The sequence below is a fragment of the Trachemys scripta genome, chromosome 6 (genome assembly GCF_013100865.1).
Source record: "Trachemys scripta elegans isolate TJP31775 chromosome 6, CAS_Tse_1.0, whole genome shotgun sequence".
Lineage (NCBI taxonomy): Eukaryota > Metazoa > Chordata > Testudines > Emydidae > Trachemys > Trachemys scripta.
The window spans coordinates 8,198,944-8,225,527 of record NC_048303.1 but is presented as its reverse complement, the minus strand read 5'-3'; the positions used below and the strand labels follow the sequence as shown (position 1 = coordinate 8,225,527).

Below are 26,584 nucleotides of genomic sequence, written 5' to 3'. Positions count from 1 at the left end.
GGAGACCTGTTGACATCAATGGAGATACTCCAATGAGTAAAGTTTAGCATAAGACTGAATGTGCGAAGGATTGGGACCTATGGGCTCTATGAAGAGCCCATTGACATCAATGGAACATCACTGAGCTGTGGGTTCTGCCCTATAAAACTATTCACATGAGTTAAGTTACTTACACACGTTTACAGAATAAGGTCATAAATGGGGATTAGATGGCTCGTTTGATGATTCAGCATATATAATATTTTAACCCTAGATCACCTGTTTAAATATTTCCCTGACTGGTAGCGACCAGAGTGGGTCAAATTATTTAAACAGATTTTGACAAAACACACTTTATTTATTCTAACTTCTCTACTATCTGAGTGCTTCTGGTAGTGACCAAAAGTTGTCAAAAGCTGGTATATTTCCCAATCCATGTCCCACAACACAAAATATTCCAGCTAAAACTATCACTTTAGGGAGGGGCAGAAGAATTGATAGAAAGGCCAAGAATTGAATTAACTCTGGGGGTGAATTCCTTTCTGACTCTCAGTAAAAACTCTCTCCAGAACGGTGTTGAATTATATAGGGTAAAGCATGCACTTGTCTGTTCTCTCTGTTTTGAGAGAAAGGTCTCAGTATAAGATTTCCCCCCAAAATTAGTTTAATATACAATAACACCCATAAATGATTAGAGGCATATAAACTTGTTGTGATGTTAGCTAATTAGAACATGACCATGCAAATTATTGTTGCTACCACTGTTATATAATTGCAACAAATCTTTTACAAAGTGTGACGCGTGGCCAGAAACGGTTAAGCATCCTGCAGGCTAAATGACCCAGAGTCAACCTGTAGAGACACATTAGAAAAATATGTGAATGGTAATTAGGGCCATTCCATGTTAGGCTGGAACTTTGAAACGGAAACCTGTATTAGTGTATTGGAGGTGATACTAATTGTATGTGTTTAATTATAGCTTGTTACATGTTAGCCGTGTAAACAGACAGTTCCTGGCTGTCACTATAGCGATTGATTCAGAGAGCAAAAGGGAATATTAACATTTAGATTAATCTTGGGTGAAATAATGTCATTATCTATATGTCTCTTTAAAGCTTGTGATAGACTGCCTAATGGATAAATTATCTTATGTTAATCCATGTAGTTAATTACCGGTGAGGTTTAGGAAACAGAAGGTTATATCAAAACCCTATTGTTCACCCAGGACTGTATGGTCAAGTGGCTGCTAGAAAACTGTATAAAAGACCCTTGGGTCCTGATCCTTTTTATCTCAGACCCGCTTGATGCTTCATGCAGGGGAAGCTTAAGACAAAAGGCTGAGATCTCCACTCCTAACCTGGAATCATCCTGAACATAAACATTGGACTATACCCTATGAACTAATTCTGAAAGAACTCTTTGCAATTACAAAGCTCACCATCTCTACTATGAATCTGAATCTCAAGAACTGTACTCATGTCTGTATGTATACTGATCTTTTAATCAATACTCTCTCTTTTCTTTTTTAAATAAATTTCAGTTTAGTTAATAAGGATTGGCTGTACGTGTGTATTTGGGTAAGATCTGGAATATTAATTAACCTGTGAGGTAATGTGTGTGATCCTTTGGGATTGGTAGAACTTTCTTATAGGATGAATAAGATTTTCAGTTATCCTCATCATAATTGACTTGGGTGTCTGGGTGGAGGTCTAAGGCTGGGTTGCTTTAAGGGAACTGTGTTGTTGGCTTCTGGGTAACCAGTAAGGTATTATAGAGGCTGTTTTGTGCTGGCTTGGTATATCTAAGTATTGGAATATCCACCAGCTTTGGGGACTGTCTGCCCTATTCTTTGCAGTTCACCCTAATTGAGTAACTCCAGTGTGGACCCCTGGGACTCCGGTCACACTTGTCAATGGAAAAAATTAAAGGGGTCAGTTTCAGTTACTGCTGTCTAACATTTACATTGTTTTATAGCACCGCAAAGTTTGCTAAGCACTTCTCAAATGCATATGTTGATGTGTCACTAGCCCAAATTGCTTATAGTCTATGGTTCTGGTACTACATCACAAACAACTACCAGGACCGCTGCAGTCCCTGACATCAATAGAACTTTTCTTGGGATCATATTGATGCGTACGTTATAATGCAGAAGGCATCATTGTGCTTATATAGTCTGACCTCCTGTATAACACCAGCCATAGGACTTTCCTGAAATAATTCCTTTTTGAACTAGAGCAATCTTTTAGAAAAAAAATCCAATCTCAGTTAAAAAAAGTCCATGTTGGGGCATCCACCGCAATCTTTGGTAAGTTGCTCCAATGGTTAATTACGTTCACTGTTAAAAAATGTATCATGCAGGACCACTGATAGCCTCGATAGACAAACTGGGGAGAAAGGAAATGGCATATACACAAGAATATTCATTCGATCTATTTTTCCTTTCATCCCTGTCCACTACTTCTGCAAATATGTCTTCCTTGCTATTGCCTGGGTTTGCTCTTTCACTATGATTATCCTTTGCATTTTCATTGTTTGGTCATGACTGTTGTTGGATCATTGCTTATTCTGAAGTCCTTTCTTGGAATTCAATTTTTATTTTATTGTACTTTTGACCGTCCTCTCACTCCTCTTTCCTAACCCTTTTCTGTTTTCAGTTGTTCTGAACTGATTGTTAAACCCATTCACATTTTGAAGTTTTATATATCATTTTGATTGTAATACCCCTATTCCCATTTTGTATTTATCCATCCATCGATCTATCTATAGGACTATTGGTTTTTTTAGTGCCTTTAACTCTATCTTATTGGCCCTTTCGATTGCTGGTTTGTATCCTTTCCCCATAGCTCAATTGTATTTTATTTGTCCTTTTACGTTCTTGACCGTATTTACTTTCATTTTCTAAAATATATTTTGACCCTATTCCAAAACATTTCTACTTTTTTATATTGCTATTTTTATGTATCCTATCGCATTTTCATTTTTTATTTTGTCATTTCAAGTTTTTGTGATTGTTCATATTAACTCTTTCCTAATAACTTTTAATGTAAACATTTGATATTTAATGAGGAACAAGGGTTAAAACTCACACACTATTAGCCTCTTTTTCTGACTCCAGCTCTCAGTGCCTTCTCTTAACAGCAGTCCCCATGGTTTTTGATATTAAGACTTAGAGAGTTTGTAGCATCTTTTTCAATTTTTCTACTCATACTTTGTCAGTACTGGTCCAAAACTCATTGAAATCAATTGAAGGACTCCCATGGTCTTCAACGGACCATATACCAAGAAAGGTCAGTATAATTATCCCCATTTTCAGACAGGCAAACTGAGGCATAGATTAAATAAGTGCCCTGCCTAATGTCACACAGCTGGTCAGTAGCAGAGCTTGGAACACAGGCTTGGGAGGAAGAAATATAGGGTATGTCTACACCGCACACCGTAGGTGCTGGAACTAGGAGTGCTGGGGGTGCTGCCAAACCCCCTGCCTTGAAGTGGTTTCCATCATACACAGGGTTTACAGTTTGGTTTAACGGCTGTCAGCACCCACACTATACTCACTGCTGCACACTAACCCTGAGCTCTGACTCAGTTTGAAATCAAGCCCTCCTTCCATCCACACACAAATCAGTGTGACTCGGGTCAGCAAGCACTCAGGATCTGGGTCCTAGAAACCTGCTACTGGGGCAGGTCTGAGCCTGAGTCCCACTGAGACTCCAGTCCAAGCCCTGTCATTTTGCCATGTGGACACAGGTCATGCTGCAGCTCCAAGTCAGAAGGTCTGTGTAGTGCAGTAAGAACATGTTATCACAGGTGTGAGATCTGGGTCCAGCAGTTGTAAACCCAGCTTTACAGGGAAAGTGGACTTTCAAGGATGGACTTGGAATCACCGAGTCCACAAGCCTGGGTCCCACGGACTTGGGCTTAGTATGCAGTGTAAACACACCCCTAGAGACCACTTGGACATTTTTGAAAAGTACCTAAGTCCAATTGTTAAAAGTGACTTGGGATTTAGGCTCTGAAGTGCCTAATTCACTTGAAAATGAGACTTGGGCTCTGAAATCACTTACATGCATTTTAAATGTTACCCTCAGTCTGTGAGATACTTCAGGGAAGGGTATGGCAGGATTTAAGGATAAGGAGAGTAATTTTGAAATGATTCACTTATTCCTTGACAATTTGTTTCCTTTTCCACAACTATTTGTATGCCCATTGTTTTCTTATCAGTTAATAAAGCTGTACAGCTGTGCGAGACCTACTGTATTTAGAAAGCTTAATTAGTTTTAATATCTCTGGCAATATGATTGGTTTATTTGGAGTTAATTTTAAGTTGAACATTGCAAAAAAAAAAAAAAAAAAAGCTGAAGAGGAATATGTGTCTCTCTTTCTCCTGCAGAATGTGATTCATAGATGTTGAGAAATCACTTTGTTTTTCTGCCTGTATCATCCAGTTCAGAGCTTCTCTGAACTCCCAGATATGGGATACATGTTAAACCCTCCTAATAGGTCCTAATAGGCATAATGGTTCTTCCTCTCTTAGTGGGCCCTAACAGGAAGCTAGACACTTAATATTGACTCATTTATTTGTCAGAGACGGCAACCGGAAAGAAAGCATGAGTGAAAATAGAATCAAGAGAAGACATGTGCAATGGAAAGACTCTTTTTAGAATTACTCCTATTACAGGGCATAATCATTTGAGAGAGAGAGACATATTCGTGGGTAACTTCAGCCTTGACTCCACTGAAGTCAGCTAGCTTACACCTAGACAGAGTTTTGCCCTTCATTGGTATTCATTACCTCCCATTGCTGTAGGCAATATGAATTTTCCTGGGAAACGGAAATATCATTGTATGAACAGAAGAGTGAAATTCACCCATGGTAACGATAACTAGTGCAAGGACCATTTAGGCCCACACATGGGCACTGTACTGGGCCCACTATGCCCCTCGGGCACCCAAGTCAAGGTTCTTTGTTAGGCTGGTATTGAAAGCCATAATGAGGCCAGGCTGGTGGTAGGCCAAAGGAGGGGCCACTGAAATATTTTTCCAATGGATCATGTAGCCAGTCACTGCAGGCAGGTGGGGCGGAGGACCTGGAAGTGCGAATCCCTCTGATAGACTGGAAAAGCTGCCACAGGGGGAATCTATATGGCTGGAGTATTAAAACATTAGGGAGGTGAAATCCACCCCTCTGAGAAGCCTATGGGCTAGAATAGCATCCACAGCCCCCTCCATCCCTACTATTCAGTGAGCAGGGGCCAGTAACTCATGGCTTCTGGTGACCCAGGAACTCTGCCAAATGGCAGAGGGCACAGGGGTGCATAGAGTTTTGCAGAGATCCCCTGGGCTGGATATGTGCACAATAGTTCACCAAAGGAAAGCACGGGAGGTCTCTACTAAGAGCCAGTAGCCCGCTGAACAGACATCATAATCATTCAGAAATATATGTACAGATAGTGTTTAAGGACTTGTGTATCTATACTGAAAATTATGTTCTTAATTGGAGTGAGGGAAGGTCACAGGGGGGTGACATAGCTCAGAGATGTTCCTTTCAGGCAGGAGGTAACTGATCTATATTTCCCTGTCTGGCCATTTGTGCATGGTGTATTGTGCGCCTCGCAATGTCTGCCTCCTTGCAAACTGAGCCAGGTGCCAATTAAGATATTGTGAAATCTTTAGGAAGAAACAAACAGCACATGGGGGGGGGCTGTTTATAAATAGGACAAAAGATTGGTCAGGGACACACTAAATCCTTCACGTAGGAGGCAAACTGACAACGGGCTCGTCTCACGAAATGAGAGTCACAGCCAGCCTGGCTGTAAAGCGCGGCAAGGATTTGGGGTGAGCAATACACGACAAGACATGACAGTATCTTGCTAATTAAGTCAAAGCTGTAAAATGTGTTACAATTGTATTTGTGTAGCCATTTGTTTCCAATACTTGTTACCACCAGAATCTCTGTGTTTTTGTTAAATAAACTTTTACTTCTTTTCACTGTAAACATATCTCAGTGCTGTGTATTGAGTGGTGCAGTGATCTGCAGTGAGACTGGTAAACTGTGCTGCACTGTTTCTTTGGAAACAGCAAATCTGTGAATACTGAGTGCTCAGTGGACCAGGGGCTGGATGCTCCAGGGAGATGCTCAGAGGAATTGAGGGTTGTGGTGTGCCAATTGCTAACCTGTGACAGCGTGGCCTAGAGGGGAGTGTTTGTGTTGCCTGTGGAGTTGGGGGCACTGAGCCATGTCACACACAGACAAGGCTTCTTCATGTCAAGGGAAGGTGATAGCGAGGTGCCTCACGACCCTGGGTAGCCTTGGGAAGCATCACACCCCTTCCTGGGCAACGACTCCAGAGTGCCTTCCATTATGAAATCCATGGGCCAGCCCTGAAACGTTCTTGTACACCCACCCCTGCTTGACTGCTCCGCCTGTTCTCGCCCTTGCTGCCCCTTTTCAAGGCTTGTGCTCGCCTTCTGCACCATGTGCGAGTGTCATCCTAGCTGAGCACCTTTGTAATCCTATCTCCATACCCCCCAGGCTCTTCTTCATCCCTCTCCCTCCTGAAGGATGTTCGATTGTCACCTGTTTGTTAGTCCACAATTTAGATTCTAAACACTTTGATTCAGGGAGTCATCCGTAATGGATTTTCTGCGAAGGGCCTAAAATTCTCATGGGCTCTAAAATCTGAAAAAATAGTAAATAATAAGGGTAGCTTACATAAGCTCCCTCATGCTAGATGTGCATTCTCAAATCAAGGAGCCGCACAACAAGCCCCTGCCTGAGTTGTCACCTGGATTTAAATGCAGGATCCCCAGCATTGCAGCACAAATGTCTACTGCCTGAGCTACAGTGGTAATGCCACAAGCTGACAGCAGTAGAAGACTGTTACCCTTTATGTGGACAAGAGGAGGCTGTGATAAATGGGTTTTTTTTCAGTTGCACATACAATATGTTCAGTGTGACCCCTCAGTAGATGTGTACTCACTGAATATTAAGCAAATGCCCTGCTATTTCCAGAGCTGCTGCCTAGGAGCAGCTCTCTGTGGTCTGATAAAGGACCTTACTGTTTTCGGTTTTGCTGTTGTTATAGTCACTGCTGTGCAGTAATACATCTGAAACATCATGAGCTGTCTTTAGCAGATATTCCCAGTAAATCTCTGTCAGCTAATATACCTCTAGATGCAGGGACCTCAGTTGGCTTCTTTTTGTTCACATGCTCTTTACATGTTTCATTTGGCTTTTTGTCCTTGTTTGTTCCATGAAAAAGAGATGGCACTTTGTTTTCTAGCTTTTTGTCTCCATTGTGTGAGTCCTAATTAGAGCTGGGCAGCAAAACCTAGTGTTTCTGCTTTCCAAGGATTCCTGTGAACATTGCCACTGGCAGCCGAGCCCATTCTGACTCTGATCGTGAAAGCACAATGCCTGCAACCTCAGAATGAAATGGTGGAATGCTGCATATATCTCAGAAACCAGCCCAGGTTTCTTGGGGGCTAGAGACAGTATCTATCAATCTATCACCCCAAACTTTGGGACATTCCGATCTGAATCAGGAAATTTGTGTCTTAAATCTGTTTCTAGTCCTGAGCCCTTCATAATGTTGGGTATTTCTTCACATTTCAGGCACCCACTACATATGTGGCATTTATCATACCTAAAAGCATATCTGTTGGGAGTGTAGAGTGGGAAACTGAGTCAACCCAATTTCTGCTTTATCAATTTTGCCTTTATGTAATACAATTTCAGACAGAATTATTGTCTAGATACCATAAGTGACATGCATTTATGCCAATAAGTAATAACAGACAAGAGGGAACAGCTAAATGTGCCTAAATTACCTCATTCTGGAGCACTGTGAAGTCCTTCCTTCTTCTATGATGGTTGTCACCTCCCCGTTCTCCTGGTCTGATTCTTCAGTCCCATTTTTCAGTTTCTGATCCAGTGTTTCTCCAGTTTGGGGCCCATTTTTATATGTATTCTTATAAGTTTTCACATTCTCCATTACCTAATTTTCCTTCAATCAGCATTCAACACATTATCTAATGAATTTTACATAAGCCGTACATTATGCATGTACAAGCATTAATCACCTATTGCCTACAATTTTCCTGCTGAATTTATAGTTTTGTGTCATGTTACCCTGTGTCGCCCTGTTTCTAAGATCCCAGAACAAGGGAGTTTTTGTTTATCTTTACATGTTTGTATCTCTTACTTACATCTTCCAGCACGACAGGTTACTTATCTTGCCAACAATATCATTTTAAACCAATCAGCAAATTGTACCAAAGGGAAATTAACAAAAATACACTCATGCCAGGCAAAGCTTTGGACCGGGTGTTACCTTATCTAAATTTCCTCAATATCCATAATTACAATTTATTAAAAACATACTTAGCAAAGCTTTTAATCTTATCATTAGCAACCCTTCATTTTAATGTTACAGATCAGTGTGTGTTTTCATAAGTATATTTCCTCCTGCCTATTATATTAGAAGCGACATTTTAGAAAGGACGCTGTGGTTCTTTAATGTCAACATTTCTTATCCTCTGCAAACACTAATTTGTCAGGGGATTTTTTATTTTATTCAAAGTCCAAAACCTTTTTACTTTTGTATAGCTAAATCTTATCAATATTTTTCCTGTTACAAAATGTTAAGTGTTCTGGTTTTTAGGCCTTGGTTTTTAGTTAGTTTTAATGATACCCCAACAATATTCTTTCAGACACCCTCAGAAACCTAAACAGCTTTGATTATGTATTTATATTGTTGTAACACCTAGGAGTTCTAATCATGGACCAGGGCCCCATGTGCTAGGTGCGGTACAAAAGCAGAATGTAGTACTCAGTTTGGATTCCTGGCAGTCTTGAGCTAACACCCTTGACCTCAGTCATTTGAAAAAGAAGCTTTTACATTGGATTGCATGTCCAACACTATATTTTATCTCACTCTCACTGTCTATCTATCCCTTACTCATGACCGTGGTACCTTCAAACATTTCCCATCCCACTCAGTTTGCTGCAGATTCATTTTTCACTTGGGTCACTTTCAGAATTTCTGGTGCCTTTGCTAGTTATTAGCGGAGAACTAGTGGGTTCTTCTCTTCTGATTTGCTTAGTAATATATTGTCTGATAGCATGTGTAGAATGGGAGAAGACAGCCCTCAAATCAAAATACCCCCACTGGGTCCTCTTGCTCAACCCCATCACCATTAATGATGTTTCTTTTTATGACTACAGAAAATCAACACCCGAACAGAAGCTAAGCTGCACCCATCTCTGCTGACTTTCAGCAAAGAAAGAAAGGGAAACAAAGGAATACACCTAGAAGCAGGTGTTGAGGGAGAAAGATAGTTTTGTGTGTATCTACAGACAGCACTGAGATAGAAAGTGTGCCAGGCAATACATCCTAGAACTTGGAAGGCACTGAATTGCATTTGGGACCATTGAGCAAATTAATGAGTAAGTTACCTATCTACAAATCAATCAGGCTCCTTCAGCAGCTGTGTGTTATCAGTCTTGCTCTGCAGTACAAAGAGCTGAGCCATTAGGCAGCCCAACAAGAGGGAGAAGCTTAATTTGAGAGCAGATGCTTAAGAAGGATACATAATGACTTTAAAGGGGGGACCTTGTGGTTAGCTGAGAAACAAAACAGAGTGACCTGTTAGGAGGAAAGAAGCTTTTAGCTTTTATTACTGACTAAGATTGACCAGGCCCTATGTGTGTAAGAATCCAGGAACCGACATGAGAGTGTAGCAGGTAATATATGCACATCAAGAGAAGATCATCTGTTCTTCTTTTGGCACACAATAAAAGCAAAAAGATGCAGACCCGCAGGGTCTGACTGACTGAGCTGAACATCCTTCTGCTCATCTGGCACCCAACTAGCAAAATAAAACACATTTTGGCTTGGGTATACAAGGGAGTCACTGCTTGTTTGTAAGTGCGTGTGATTGATAGTGTGGAAGATAGAGAGGAAAGGGGGAAATTTGATGGCCTGGATGTGAACAGCATTAGCTACCACAGGAACAAGGCAGGTCACCTAGATTTCAGGAAATGGAACATCTTTATGATGCAGATGAAAAGTCCATTCCAAATTTCCTTTTGGTTGTAGCCCATCCAAGTCAATTTGCCATAAAGAGGTTGCCTGCTTGCACCAGAAGATGTCTAATCATTTTTTTTTATGAACCCAGGTTAGCTGGTGCTAAGATAAAATTTATGGCAGTTCCAATCTGAAGTCATTAATGTGTTCCTATCTGCAGAACTATGTTCCTATAGTCAGAATGGTTTAAAAAAAAAAAAAAAAAAAAGGAAGGAAAGATTCTGTAAATCTTGCAGGAAAACAGGAATCACAAAAACTAATAAAGCATGTGTAAAGAATACAAAAGTCAACGGTGGTGTCAAGACAGCAAAGTATGTTAAACTCATTTCAAAAAGTGTTTCCTCTCGTCTAAAATGAGAGAACAATGGAAGGAAGAAAAAGTTAATAATAAAATAATTAATAATACTCATTATAATAGGGGCAGTTACAATGTTTTTCCCCCATGGATAATTTTGAATATTCATCAAAAATCTTGAAACTCCTCTCCCCCCCCCACCCGCCAAAAAAATTCAGCTTAAATTTTTTGGTGTTGTGGCTTTTGGTTTTCCAATGAATGTCCCAAGGACACTTGCTGTGACAACTTTTGTTTAGTTGAAAACCCAGGTTTTTGTCCAAAAAGAGTTGACAGAAAATTTTCAACTAGCCGTAACAATATTTCTACTCTTATTTAGATTGTGATGGTTTAGATATTGCTACCACTGATTGGCTCATTACACCTACAAACGTTGTATGCAGACGGTCTATGTTCGAACTACTGTGTGCCATGCCCCGCCCCACTCTGGCCTAGTTCACACTGTCATATGTTTGTTTCACCCATCTACTGCTTTTTGTCTTAAACTAAATCAGATTCATGCACAGAGATTCATTGAAGTCAAACATGTGGACATTGCTGAGAGCAACTCAAACCTCCGTTCAGTGTACAGTGTAGTTCACAAAAATACAACAAAAATGTTAGGGAGGAAATAATACAGATTGTATTGCTCCGGATTTACACCGGAGGAACCCTGTTGATTCCAGTGGAATTGCACTGGAATCCAGCTGGAGTAACACAGTGGAGCATCAGCACTTTATTTATTTTACATTGGAAGCTGAGATTCTCCTTCATGGAAGCTTACGGGCGGTTTTGTTAGCAAGAGGCTATCACCAGCTCATCTCTGGTAGCGAGTGTTTTGGGTTCTTGCCTCATTTCTGCCTTCGTTTTGTTTTCAGTTACAACAGTGCCCATCTGAAGTAATTGCACTGAAGTCAGGAGACTTTGAATTTACACTGGTCCAAGTGAGAGCAGAAATTGGACCGCAACATGTGGGCTGGAGAGAATGAAGCAACAGAGCCAGGAATGGACTTGGGAGGATGACACATATTACACAGAAGCACATACAATGCATTTTCAATCATTATTTTAAAATATTCACAATTAAACTTACATTGAGGAAATAAATCATTTTGTATTAATTTTTGCTTGACGGATAGCAGTGGCACTGCATGCCACTTTCCCCTTCACACCTGGATAGAGTAGTTAAAATTTTGTGCTATTTCATGCACTGTGTATTATCCAGCCTATGAATTGAGGAACACCCTCAACACCCAATGGAAAGATATCCATTGACACACAGCACATTGGATTGGATGATGAGGCATGGTGCTAATCACATACTCAATACACATACTTCAAGCACGTGAGTAATTCTATTGCCAATGGGAATACTCGTTTGCTTAAAGTCAGGCATGTGTGTCAATAGTTTGCTGAGTTGGAGCCTGAAACAGGAAATAATAGTGTGAGATCATGTCATTAAAGACAGTGGTCTTTAGGCTGTCTTTAGGCTGTGCTCAGGCTAGCCTACCTGAGTCAGCTTGAACCCGGCTAGCACAGGTACCAATAACAGTGAAGACAGTGCAGTGTGGATTTCAGCATAAGTCCGGAATGGATTTTGGGTGCACATTTTACTCACTAGCCCACTCTGGAATCCATGCTGTGCTGTGCTGTTCACTACTGTTTGTTAACCACACTACTTGGATTGACGATAGCTCAGGTAGGCTAGTCTGAGCACAGTTTCTGCTGCGTAGACATACCCTAAATGGTAACGTGTGCACAGAAGGGGGCAGAGTTAAGGTTGTTGAAGCAACATTTACTTTGGCCATTCTTCATTTGTGCATACTTTATTGTACAGCCCTACTGTTCTTTTAATATATATTTTTGAATAAGCTATTATAATATATTTGCAACTGAGGAGTTCAACATCTCTAAGAAATGAGTTTGAATGTACTATTTATATTTTCTGCTACCCACAATGTAATGCCATTAAGGACCCAGTCCTGAAAATTCTCTGTCCCTGGGACTCTCATCGATTTCAATGGGAGTTCTGATTTTAGAGGGCTTGCACCCTCAAGCCATAGGACACTGCTGACCATATGCTCCTGCTGATTAATAACACTTCTCAGGTGCATTGGAAGCACTTGTCTTCACCTCATGCCTCGCTGCACAGCCAAGGTACCCCATCAATCAGCATAACCACAAAGACTGCCATTCGTTATCGTTTAATTAAACAGCACAGATAATTTCGATAACAATATAAATATTGTTCGATGCCTCGGCTCCATTTAGCCTTAACAGGGGAATATAAACAATGAGAGAGGAATGAAATAGAAATTTGAGCAAAAACAACATACACAAATATTAGTTAGCCCTTAAAAAATATATTTAGCTTGACAAACCAAGGGTGAATAGAATGGTACGCCAAGCACAGTGGCTAAGGGTGAGAATACTGAAATGATTTATTAAAAAATAAATCCATTTACCTACCTTACAGGGATGTTGTAAGGTGTGATTAATTAATGTCTACCAAGGGGCTGATCCAAAGCTCACTGAAGCCAATAAATCTCTTCCCCACTAATTCCAATGGTCTTTTGTTCAGGGTTTTGGGGTATGTGGATGAAAGCCACTATGGAAGTGCATAGTATTATTCCTGTTAGGTGAAATTCACACTTGGGCAGTAAGCCAGAAGGCGACCTAGGCATCAGTGGGGATTAAGTGGTACATTGGCTTTGTGCAAGCTTTCTGCATGGAATGAATTTCATTCATTCAGTGTATTGGGGAATTGTAATAAAAATGCATGGTTCGTTTCTCCTTTCCTAAGTTCCTTACAAGCTCTAACTTTGGACTTATGGTGAGATTTTTAAAAGGCCTCAGCATTGGCTTAGTTCTGCTGCCATTGAAATCAATAGTAAGACACCTGTTGCCTTTAGTGGGAGGGGACAGAAGCCTACACTGAGGCCTTTTGAAAATCCCACTCTAAGGAGAAATTTTGAAGGAGAAAGTAGTTAAGGACATTGACGTCAATGGTAATTGGGACAAAATATAACATGGTTTTACAAAAGGTAGATCGTGCCAAACCAATGTGATCTCCTTCTGTGAGAAGGTAACACATTTTTTAGGCAAAGGAAACATAGTGGATCTAATTTACCTCGATTTCAGTAAGGCATTTGATACGGTTCCACATGGTGAATTATTAGCTAAATTGGAAAAGATGGGGATCAATATGAAAATTGAAAGGTGGATAAGGAACTGGTTAAAGGGGAGACTACAATGGGTCATACTGAAAGGTGAACTGTCAGGCTGGAAGGAGGTTACTAGTGGAGTTCCTCAGGGATCGGTTTGGGGACCAATCCTATTTAATTTTTTTATTATTGACCTTGGAACAAAAAGTGGGAATGTGCTAATAAAGTTTATGGATGACACAAAGCTGGGAGGTATTGCTAACACAGAGAAGGATCGGGATATCATATAGGAAGATCAGGATGACTTTGTAAACTGGAGTAATAGTAATAGGATGAAATTTAATAGTGAAAAGTGCAAGGTCATGCATTTAGGGATTAATAACAAGAATTATGGTTATAAATTGGGGACACATCAGTTGGAAGTAACAGAGGAGGAGAAGGACCTCAGAATATTGGTTAATCACAGGATGACTATGAGCCGCCAATGTGATATGGCCGTGAAAAAATGTGGTCTTGGGATGCATCAGTTGAGGTATTTCCAGTAAAGATAAGGAGGTGTTACTACCGTTATTCAAGGCACTGGTGAGACCTCATCTGGAATACTGTGTGCAGTTCTGGTCTCCCATGTTTAAGAAGGATGAATTCAAACTGGAACAGGTTCAGAGAAGGGCTACTAGGATGATCTGAGGAATGGAAAACCTGTCTTATGAAAGGAGACTCAAAGAGCTTGGCTTGTTTAGCCTAACCAAAAGAAGGCTGAGGGGAGATATGATTACTCTTTATAAATATATCAGAGGGATAAATATCAGGGAGGGAGAGGAATTATTTAAGCTTAGTACCAATGTGGACACAATAACAAATGGATATAAACTGGACATTAGGAAGTTTAGACTTGAAATTAGACGAAGGTTTCTAACCATTAGAGGAGTGAAGTTCTGGAACAGCCTTCCAAGGAGAGCGGGGGGGCAAAGACATATCTGGCTTCAAGACTAAGCTTGATAAGTTTATGGAGGGGATGGTATGATGGGAAAGCCTAACTTTGGCAATTAATTGATCTTTGATTATTAGCAGGTAAATATGACCAATGGTCTGTGATGGGATGTTAGATGAGGTGGGATCTGAGTTACTACAGAGAATTCTTTCCTGGGTGCTGGCTGGTGAGTCTTGCCCACATGCTCAGGGTTTAACTGATCGCCATATTTGGGGTCAGAAAGGAATTTTCCTCCAGGGCAGATTGGCAGAGGCCCTGGAGGTTTTTTGCCTTCCTCTGCAGCATGGGGCACGGGTCACTTGCTGGAGGATTCTCTGTACTTTTTAAATCTTTAGGTCTTAAATCACGATTTGAGGACTTCAATAACTCAGACATAGGTTAGGGGGTTGTTACAGGAGTGGGTGGGTGAGATTCTGTGGCCTGCGTTGGGCAGGAGGTCAGACCAGATGATCATAATGGTCCTTTCTGACCTTAAAATCTATGAGTCTAAGGCTGCAAATTTGTTTCCTTTTCTATTCGCTAAGCTGCCCCTTTTGCCTTGTGTTTTTCAGAGGATGCTTATAAAACTCAAGTACGAATAGATGATGAACCGGCTTACTTGGACATTCTAGACACTGCTGGACAGGTGAGTAGTGTCTTAACAAGCAACAGAGGGTCCTGTGGCACCTTTAAGACTAACAGAAGTATTAGAGCATAAGCTTTCGTGGGTGAATGCCAACTTGCGTCTAATGAAGTGGGCATTCACCCACGAAAGCTTATGCTCCAATACTTCTGTTAGTCTTAAAGGTGCCACAGGACCCTCTGTTGCTTTTTACAGATTCAGACTAACACGGCTACCCCTCTGATAGTGTCTTATTGTATACTTTTGTAACAGAGGTAAAAGCAAAGACCTTAACCTCCAATATATGGGTCACAAGGATGGAGACAAGCTTCACTATTCAGGCATGAAAGGCAGTGTCGGCACAACATGTGGAAATTAGTACAAAAGAGATCAAGGGGAGCATCAGAAATACAATGTGACTCAGTTACTTGACCAGTAGAGATAGGCAACATTAGAGCAAATGATTAGTACAATACAGGGTTTTCACATATACACATGGAGAATGTGTTGTAATAAAGACATGCATAAATGTTACTGCACATTTGATCTTAATGTTTCTGATGTCTCTAGTCAATAATACCAATATTTTGTAGTTTACTTACTATTTGATATATTTATATTTCCCCCCTCTATCTTAAATTCCATTGCCAATGGTTTGGTGATAAATGTCTGTAGACATCAATCAAGGAAGGTTTTTTTAATTATTATTATTATTATATTATACAGTAAGATTAAAGAAAAAATAGAATAAAATCAAGCCCAGCACTATTTGAAACAGTTATATAATGGACTCACCTCTGTCAGTCTGTAGGGAGTGCATAGTTAGATGGACGTTGTAAGTCTTGCTCTACTATTCCTCTAGTAGTTCTGGAAAAGCTGGAAAATCTATGAGGACCATATTGTTATATATCACACTGGAAAGCACTAGGGCACTCCAGAGAAAGTGTATTGCCTGTTTCAGCACACTCCAGATTCTTGGAGGTCCCCTCAGCCACTTCAGTCATTTGGTTCTCTCCCCCCAAAATCTCACGTTTCTAGTAAGCAAAACTCTGTCATGCTTTTAGCTAGGAGAAGGCAGTAGGTAAATCTGAAAGTGACAATTTGTTTTATGATTTCCTATGTATAAAAATATTGATTTTGATATACTTGCTGCCAAGATATAAGATATAAGGCAAACATAACAATTAAAAGAGGGATTTTTGTAAAGTACTCAGTGTCCGCCTAACACTAGTCCCAGTGAAGTGACTGGACCTACACTGGGTACTTCTGAAGTTCCCACCCTAAATGTCAAGCTTCAACAGCCACTGTGATTTCCAAGACATGAGCTACAAAATCCTCAAAAGATGGTCCAGCAACCCACATTTCTGCACTGATCTCACAACTTGCTGATTTGTAGTGATTCAGGGAGCATGGTCTGGTAGCTGGAGTATCGTACTAGGAATCAGGACACAAATGTTCTTCTGTCTTTGCTGCCATTGACTTGCACTGTAGTGTATGGAGAAGCCACAGCTCAGTTTTCCTGTCCATTAAAAAAAAAAAAGAGAGAGTATAAAACATACACAGACTTGTGGAACAGTTTAAAAGTGTTTAGAGCTATTACTGAGTCAGAGGGCCAGAGCGGCGTTGTTAAGCCAGCCTAAATCCTTGTATAGACAGAACTAGGTCAATGGAAGAATTCGTCCACTGACTTAGCTACTACCTCTTGGGGAGGTGGATTACATATGCCAATGGGAGAACCCTTCCCATCTGCATAGGTAAGGTCTATGCGGAAGTGGTACAGTGGCACAGCTGTGCCATTGTAGCGTTTCAAGTGTAGACAAGCCCTTAATATGGGGTATGTAAGCCCCATCAAAATTATATAATAATCATCTCACAGTCTTGTACAACTGAGGCCTAAAAGATAGTTTCAGCCATTAAGGAAAGTCACTCAGACCATTTATAGTTTAGTTTAGGATAACCACTTTGATTGGATGGAAGGAAGGGAAAACCATTAAAAAAATAAGAAACACCACTTTATTATAAGGGGCCTTTTGGGAAAACCCCATTTCCCTTAGCATATCATGTATGTTTCTCTCCAATGTACATTTCTACTGCCCTCTGGTATACAATGGAATTATCATAAGCTACAATGTAATATTTAAAATGGTAGTTATCAGTTGTAATACATTTCAATAATCTTAAAATAAAGGACGGGTGGTCACCTGCCTTAGCTACTTTTTCTATTGTGCCAGTTGAAAACGTTTTATCATTTAAACTTTGAACACCATATGACTCCATGAGCCTTTTGAAGTTACGTAACATGCCCGCCATGAGTTCCAGGTTTAAGAGTTTGATAAAAGGGCAAGCAACTCCATATGTTATGTAGAATTAAATCAAATGTACAGAGAATATTTCCATTAAAACTGCTCCTTTGCTAGAACATACCCCTCACAAAGTGTAAAATTGGAATAACTTCACTGAAGAGTTGTTTCCAGACATGAATTAGTGTAAAAGAGAACAGAATTTGTCCCAATAAAATCTGGTGAATTCTTTTTATAGAAGATAATGTCATGGCATAGGTAGAAATAGCAAATGTGAGCTTCCTAAAATCCCATCTAAAATATCTTTAATCCTTTGCCAGTTGTGTATATACATAAATTGTAACTTTGCACTTCTGACTGAATGCTGTGATTCGTTCCCATTTAATATCTTTATGCTAGAATTGGACCCAGACTAAAAAGTTTATATCTGGTATATATCTGAATGTGTATCAAAATCTGGGATGTTCAGATAAGGGACTGTGGGGAGGGGAGATTGGGGCCATTGTAAACATAGATGCCATTTGAGAAATAGATTTCTGGTTCTGAACTTCTACAAGTAGTTTAAAAGAAAAACAGGTGACCAAGCCATCAAGTTAAGGTGATTTTGAATCCAATCAATTGCTGTTTTTCTTCTCCTTAAATGGAGAATATCAAACCTGAGCAAACTCTCATCACAAAAAAGAGTCTATATGTTCTGTGAATCCCAAATTCCTGCCTCTCTGAACTACTGGTCCTTCTCTGCTGTCACTCTTCCCTGCTGCTGGCAGGAGATATACTGGATCAATGCTTCTTTTGTCATCTCCTACCACAGATGTGTCCATGCGGTCTTCTCTGTCCTTACTTGGTATGACATGTTGAATCTTGTGTTGTACTACAGTATGTGAATATCTCCTTCTTCTGCTAATCAGTGCATTGAAGTTACCCAGCTCCTGTTCTGTTTGCATTAGAGCTAGTTGGAAAGCACAATGTCCATCCCATGAGAAACTGTGCTAGTTCTACCTTTCTTTTCACCCTAAACTGGGACAAAAAGTCGAAATATGGGAAAATTTCCCTGAACGAAAATTTCGGAAATATTTTAATTTGGAAATGAGAAAACAAAACAAAAAACACTACTTTTTTGATTGAATTGAAATGACTATTCAACCTGAACGGTGTCATTTTGAATTGACATTTCAGCTTAAAACAATATAGGAATGACATTGGAAGTCAAAATATCAGTTTGAAACAAAATGTTAAAAATATCAACATTTTAAAATGAAACCTTTCGCTTCGTTTCAAAATGTTGATTCTGAAAAAAGTATTTTCCTGTGGAAAACTTTGATTTCGATGGAACCACGTTTTCAGGAGAAAAATCTTTTCAGTGGATGCTTTCCTAACATCTCTAGTTTGCAGGCTGTGGTTGCTTCAAAGCCTGATTCTGGTGTCTTTGGAGTTAATAGCAAAACTCCATTTGACTAAGGGGAGCAGGATGGAGCCCTTATTGGGAAAGAGGCTTGAGTTGAGTTTTCAGCCTCTTTCCTTTATTAACTGTGTCCCTTGAAACTCACTCCTATGCTGCTCTCTGTCTGTTGGTTGTTCTCACAGTGTTCCCTGACGCACCAGGCCTGAGTCTTCTTTCACATAAATTTGTCTCACACCAGTGTAACTGCATTGCTCTCAAAGGACTGGTTCTGGGATTATACTGGTGTAAGTGAGAGAAGACTCAGGCTTTTAGTCCTTTATTTCTGCCTCAGATCTGCCGACTGATTATCAGTGACTGGCACCCCCCCCAGCTGTCCCAGCCCTACACAAAGAGCGGTCACACTGAGCTTTGGAAACATTTTGCACTTTCAGTCGTTATTCATTCTAAGCTTAAAATGTGTTGCTGCTTCTGCAGCCCTGTTTAAATCTCTCCCTCCAGACACAGCAGTTATCTCCTTTGTTATGTTCTTCCACCGTTTGCTGACACAAGGCTTTTATTCCTTGGCTCATGATCCCAAGCTCTTTATTGAGTCCCCACAAAGGGCTTTTAAAAAAAAAAAAAAAAAAAAAAAGCACCACCCAGAACCCTACTTGCAGAAAGAGAACCCTAGCAGACCCTAGACAGGCAGGCAAACTCGTTTGCACATGGAGAAGGTACTTGCACAGACAAACGGGTAAATGCACCTGACAATCAGACCTTACATATGCACAATTATTGGACCAATTTTGCATGTCCAAATGGTGTATTTTTAAATGCAGTTGATGCAGCAGCATATTTTCCAGATTGAAAAAAACGGCCTTAAAGTGCTAAGGGACATCATTTAAGGAAGAATTTCCTCTGTCTAGAGCGGTTTGTGTTATAATTCATTTTGATACAGGCACTTCCAACCTGACAACAACAGTACACTCTGTACTGAAATCTGTCTCTCAAATTGCTAGCAAATCACAAGACAGCCTCCAAGACAAAGATTTTTACCCCCTGCTTCAAGCTTTGAAGAGGGTACCATATTAACCCAACAGCCCTTCAGATAAACACCCTTTTCCAGACTAGACATCATAGTCTGATGGCTCACTCAGATTGTTATCTGTGATCCTTCTAGTTATTCTCAAAACATGTTGCTCCATAATCCTGAATCAGTGCTAGTTGAGTTTCAAACCAAGCTACTGAAGCTTATCTAAAGGAAATTTAAAATGCAGCTTTGGCAGTAATTATATTTTAATGGGCCTTTAGAGCTTATTCTTTTGTGGAGAAAATAACTTTAATGCACATTCTCTTATATATTGTAATGTGTAAATGAAATATTCCTATTTTTTAAGACACTGTATTAGTGAGCTAAACTGTGAACATTATTAACTCAGTGTGCTAAGTGAATAGCATGAATTTAATTTTCTTTTTATATCTATTTGTTAGTCAGGCTGATGCCGGCATTCAGAAAAAAAATCAGAAAATGATCCTGAATGCTTTGTTGAATTCCTTATCATGGCAAACTACTCTATATTTTGACATTCAGTCTTGCAGAGAGAGACAAAATCCATCTCATCACTAAATCACTTTGTTTAATACCTTTCCCAAACATCAAATGCTTCTCCCAAATTTGCAACTTCTGAAACAAAGATATGCTGGTAAATCATAGATTCAATGACAGTAATAGATCATAACGGTAGAGGGCTTCTTCTTGTTCTATTATAATCTATGGCAAGGCTTTCACTGACTTCAGTGGGAGAAGGGCCTATGCTGCGTAAAGACAATTTGTCTAGCTGGAGCAGGTGTTTGCGAGCTAAGATTTCTGAGTTTATTTCCTGTCTCTGTAATCAAAGGAATCACAGCATAACCAAGGGTGTCACTTTACCTTTCTACACCTGTTTACCCCTCGGTCAGATAGGTGTAATATATGGCTGTAGGAAGCAGATATTGACTTATGGTGAATATCAGAGTTTATTGCTACCAGAGGTGCTGATGTCCCCACTCATTTCCCCTTCCCCCAAAAGTGGCTTTCAAATCATATCACCACAGCACCAGTGGGATGACCCAAGGTATCATTGTGACCTGACCCATGTCTAATAGCAGCCAGTATTTCTACCACTCTCCTTTCCTAGGGGTTCTTATTGCAGGACAAGACAAGTTCTGTTCATGATTAGAGTTCCATATTAGGGCTGGGTGAAAGTTTTCAACTTAAACTCTTTTTCTTAAATATAAAAGACTTTTTTCTAAACAAAAATCTCGTGGAAAATATGTATTTCATTTGAAATTGTTTTTTTTCAAAGCACACAAAAATTAGTGGCGTTGATATATATTGGTTTTCCAAAACAAAACATCAGTTTGTGCTTTTCCGCACAAAACCACAAGCAAACAGAACCACCACAACAAAACCCCAAAAAATTTCCAAGAAAAAAATTGGGGCAAATATTGTTTTTGTTTGTTTCCAAATTTTTCAGGAAATTACTTACCATTTTTCAAACAGTTCCATAATAGTTTGTACTGGGAATGAGCTTACATCCACCACTACCCAAACTCCCCCCGCCCCCAGCTCTTACAGCACCACATCATTATGTAGCTCTGTCCCTTTTAATGACACCAGTATCTCATTTCTGTTACCAGCATTACCCCTCTGATGAGAGGTGGATGTCCTTGGAAGTTGCTTTTCAGTGGAGGAGAAATCAGTGACATGAGTATATGCTAAATACAATTTGCTTAATTTACACATATATACTAGCTGGCCACAAACAGCAGACAGACAATCCCATATTTCAGAAGACTCATTCCAGACACCAATATCTGCTGCTCAAGAACCAACTCTGCACTGACAACTGATTCCAGCATGAGAATATCTTCTTGCTACTTGCAACAGCATTCTCAAAACAGAACCTCGAGACTCAGGGTACGTCTACACTACCTGCCGGATCGGCAGGTAGTGATTGATCTATCGGGGATCGATTCATCGCATCTAGTGTAGACACGATAAAATCGATCCCCGATCGCTCTGCCATCAACTCCGGAACTCCACCATGGTGAGAGGCAGAAGCAGAGTCGATGAGGGAGTGGCAGCGGTTGACTCACTGCCGTCCTCGTGGCCAGGTAAATCGACCTAAGGTACGCTGACTTCAGCTACGCTATTTGCATAGCTGAAGTTGCGTATCTTCGGTCGACCCCCCACCCTAGTGTAGACCTAGCCTCAAACTCACAACAATGCAATCATTTCTTCCCAGAGTAAAAATGTGCTTACACACTCAGATCATGGGTAACAGTGCTGCCATAACAGAAGAAATACTTGACCAAGTGTATGACGTCTGGCAGAAAGTGGGGTTGTGAGCGCCTTGCAAGCTTTGGATCAAGGGGAGTGTAAAAGTGTTTTGGTGCAAGTCAACCATGGCTCAGAAAAAGCTATCAGTGTTTCATGCTGCACTATAGCCACTGGACTGGCTGATGGGGGCTCCAAAGGATGCTGCAAGGAAAAGAGGGGGCCATTCAAGCAAAAAGGTGTTGAGATGTCAGTGATGAGTTACTTACAGTGGCACTGGAACAATTTGTATAGTGGGGGTTCTGAGAGCATTGAACCAAACTGTAAACCCTGAATATGACAGAACCCACTTCAAGCCGGGGGGGGGGGGGGGGGAGGCAGCAGCACCCCCGCACCCTTAGTTCCAGGACCTCTGGGTACCTATTCATGTCTTATCTGAACTACCCAAACCTTTTGAATCTGCCAGATTGCACAGGGAATCTCACACAAAAAGGCTTTCTAAAGAGATTCTTGGTATTTTCCATTTCATGATCATGGGAAACGGAGCAAGCAGAAGCTCTCTTTCAGGATACAGTATTCCAGCACTTTGGCTTCTGTTCTCAAGCAGAACCAGGGAGAGAGGTGCAACCAAATGAAATTAACAAACATCAGCAAATGTTTCAGCTTGAGTTTTCATTGCATATTCATGCGGGTGAGTATTTTAATTGATTCAACACATTTCAACCATTTTTTCTGGCTCTGGGAAATCCTGACTTGGCCGATGCTACTGTTGGGTATGAAAACATTCCAAAAGGGAAAGGAAGGGCTGTCAAGGCTGCTTCCCCACTCTGAACTTTAGGGTACAAATGTGGGGGCATGCATGAAACTTCTAAGCTTAACTACCAGCTTAGATCTGGTCCGCTGCCACCACTTCCAAAGTGCTAATTCCCTTCCCTGGGTAGTCTTGAGAGACCCTTCACCAATTCCCTGGTGAATACAGATCCAAACCCCTTTGATCTTAAAACAAGGAGAAATTAACCATCCCCCTCCTTTCTCCCACCAACTCCTGGTGGATCAAGATCCAACCCCCTTGGATCTAAAAATAAGGAAAATTAATCAGGTTATTAAAAAGAAGGCTTTTAATTAAAGAAAAAGGTAAAAATCATCTCTCTAAAATCAGGATGGAAAATAACTTTACAGGGTAATCAAACTTAAAGAGCCCAGAGGAATCCCCCTCTAGCCTTAGTTTCAAAGTTACAGCAAACAGAGATAAACACTCTAGCAAAAAGGTACATTTACAAGTTGAGAAAACAAAGATACAAACTAACACGCCTTGCCTGGCTGTTTACTTACAAGTTTGAAATATGAGAGACTTGTTCAGAAAGATTTGGAGAGCCTAGATTGATGTCTGGTCCCTCTCAGTCCCAAGAGCGAACTCCCCCAAAACAAAGAGCACAAACAAAAGCCTTCCCCCCACCAAGATTTGAAAGTATCATGTCCCCTTATTGGTCCTTTGGGTCAGGTGTCCGCTAGGTTAACTGAGCTTCTTAACCCTTTACAGGTAAAAGGATTTTGGAGTCTCTGGCCAGGAGGGATTTTATAGTATTGTACACAGGAGGGCTGTTACCCTTTCCTTTATAGTTATGACAAGGGCAAAAGAGGAATTTTTTCAAGAAAATTATTAATGCAATATGGGATCTTATTACACCAGATATATTTCAGATTTGTATTTCTCTTGCTTCCTCCCGCTCAGATAGATTTTCTCTCCTGCTTTTGTTAGGGAGTGATAGCTAATGAGAATATTTTGTTGCCACAGCAGTTTTATATAATTACCAGAACAGTGTGAGGATACAAAACAAACTTTGCTCAGCAAGTGCTTCCCTTGAAAGAACAAAAGCTCATCTGCTGATATCCTGACTGCACCTATATAGGCATTTAGAGCTGTTTATCATTCTGATCTCTTTTATCTTCCGCCTCTTAGCTACAAATTGGCATCTGACCCCTATTTTAAGGTAGGAGGAGAAAAGGAAAACTGCATGAGATTTTTCTCATGGCATGTCCCCCAAATTGTTCTGACAGAGGCAGGGCTTTGTCCCTTTGTCAAGCCCTTGAGTGGAGGGATGAACAGAAGAAGATCAAACCCATAGATAGCTAGATAGGTACTTTAGATGAGAGGCGATTCAACCCACAGTATCTGTTTCCTGTCGACCTAATTAGTGCAAGATGAAATCAAATAAGAATGGTAGCATTGGACACCTACTTTGCACTAGCGTAAATGATTACACATGGTGTAAGGGCAACGGGAAAATCAGGCCATTTGTGTCATAGAATCAGACCAGACCTTTATGCTGTGATCAACACAAAATCAATACAACTAAAGAAAAGCTATTTCTGTTTCTTTGTATTGAAAGTTTTATTCGCCATTCACAACTATTATGATTTCTAAAACATTGCGGTGGCTGGAATTTCACTACGTGTGATGACGACATGCTGTAAGAGACAAAGAAAAGCCCAGCTTGATATTCAAATCCCAAGTTAGGTTTGCAGCTCAAGGGTAGGGGAAATAACCATCTCTTGGGATTTGTAAGGTAAACAAACTGGATGTGGAAGTCACCACAAGGCAGTAAATATGCAAGCCCAGAATGTCATTCTGAGTCACTTATCAGAACATCAATGTGTCAATTCCATGGACTCCTGTTTTGCCTTTGCTGAGCCACACTGGGGAAAATAGTAAGTCTGCGTTCCTTGTGTGAGCTGACATGGGCTTGTTCTAATCCCTGGTGAGCCTTTGCCTGCCAGCTGCAGTCATTACCTCCACACTTCTGTTATTCTGCTGTTTACTAAAATATATTTACTGAGCAATTAATTCCTTCCCTTTACCACTTATGATGCATTTTTGTGATAAAAGATGAAAATCTGTTTTATTCTTGCCTGAATACAAATTAGGAGGGGGAAAGTGTTTTATAGCATGCAATAAACGAAATGCACCTGGGGTGTTTAGAGATAGTTAACAATGAAGCTTGCTTCAGCGAATGCATTTAAGAGAAAATTATAAAAGTGTTTATTCCCAAGGAAGAAACCATTAGCATTAACATGAAAGAAAAAGACAGTTCACTGAGCTGGGGACTGTTGCTTCAAGGTGTTTTATTGCTAGTGTGGAGAATTGATTTAATACTTCCAACCCTGTTTTGGGGTGAATGGAAAGACTGTGTTGACTCCCAGATGAGAGATTGAATATTTTCCTTATTGAGTATGACAGGGAGGTTTGCCACTTTAAGAAAAGTTTGATTAATACACCTCCACTTGCAGCAAATTGGTGAATGATAGTCACCAGAGGCCAGGAAACAGAGTAAAAACAGGAACCTTGGTGCAGAGAAGCTAGTTCTGGAAAGGAGATCTGAACGCTAGAGCTGGTTAGTTAGTAGCCTCTTTAGTAGACAAAAGGGCTCTGTCATGCTGTTTTGGAATTTCTGTTATTTTTTGTAAGGCTTTGTTCTGCTTCTTTGCTCTGTTGTGGGAAGGAGCCTTGTTATTCTTTCATCCTTACTGATTGGGAGCATTCATTGTTTTATAAGCCAGCCGGGCTGTTCAGTCTCCCTGACACTGAGCAACACTAAGTAAAATATTTGCGAAACGAAATGTTTTTCTATCAGTCACTGGGGCAGCACAACCAGAAACAAACTAGATTCATCAAGATGTAAGTTAAAGACACCATTGTTTGACAGTGCACCCCTACTAACGGGTAGTGGGGCTTATTTCAGCAGGGTTTCTGTGGCTGGAAATTCTAAAAGTGTGTGTGTGTGGCGGGGAGAGGTGGTGGCAATTGGAAAGTAAGGATGAGTCTGGGCTGGAAAGCTCAAACGTAGATTCGGATCCATATCCTTAACTTCCCAAGTTGAAAGGTGTTTGGATCTGGTTTGGATGTGGTATAAGACCTTCTAGAAAGAGAACCAAAACCCCAATGTCTCTGGATTCATTCTGTCCTAATATTGATGGTTGCTTCCCTTTAAGGCTTCTGAAGTTTGAAAGTCCCTCAGGTATTTATAGCAACTTAGTCTGCATAACCAGGATGAGGGAAAAGTGCACTATACTGAGGGAAAAAACAAGAACTCATATCCCTGCACTCCTGCCCGTTTCTAGATCCAAACATGACCCAATCCTTTATAGAAGTCTAAAGCACTGCCAGGTTCTAGCTGGGATGAGAAGGCCAGGAAAACGGTGGGAAGAATGATGTAGCAGAAACCCCAAGAGGGAGCTTATTTTCCTGAGATTTGTAGCCCTTTTTTCTGCAGATTCAGGAGATTAGGAGACACTTTGGGTATTTATCCAATTAGAAGCTGAACTTCCAACAATCAGAGGCTCACCTGTTATTTATCAGGATCTGAAATAAGGCAACTTACTTTCCTCTTATTTCATTGCCTCTGAAATTAATCATTGGGTGAAATTCTACG

At 40.5% G+C, this 26,584-nt stretch overlaps 1 protein-coding gene across 1 annotated transcript in view; it reads left to right on the top strand.

The window, feature by feature from the left end:
- The window catches only part of RIT2 (Ras like without CAAX 2), a 264,634-nt gene that overhangs the window by 97,730 nt on the left and 140,320 nt on the right, over nucleotides 1-26,584 (top strand). The window contains exon 3 of the mRNA XM_034774843.1: nucleotides 15,105-15,178. Coding sequence (XP_034630734.1) covers nucleotides 15,105-15,178 — 74 coding nt within the window. The remainder of the gene's footprint in view (nucleotides 1-15,104; nucleotides 15,179-26,584) is intronic.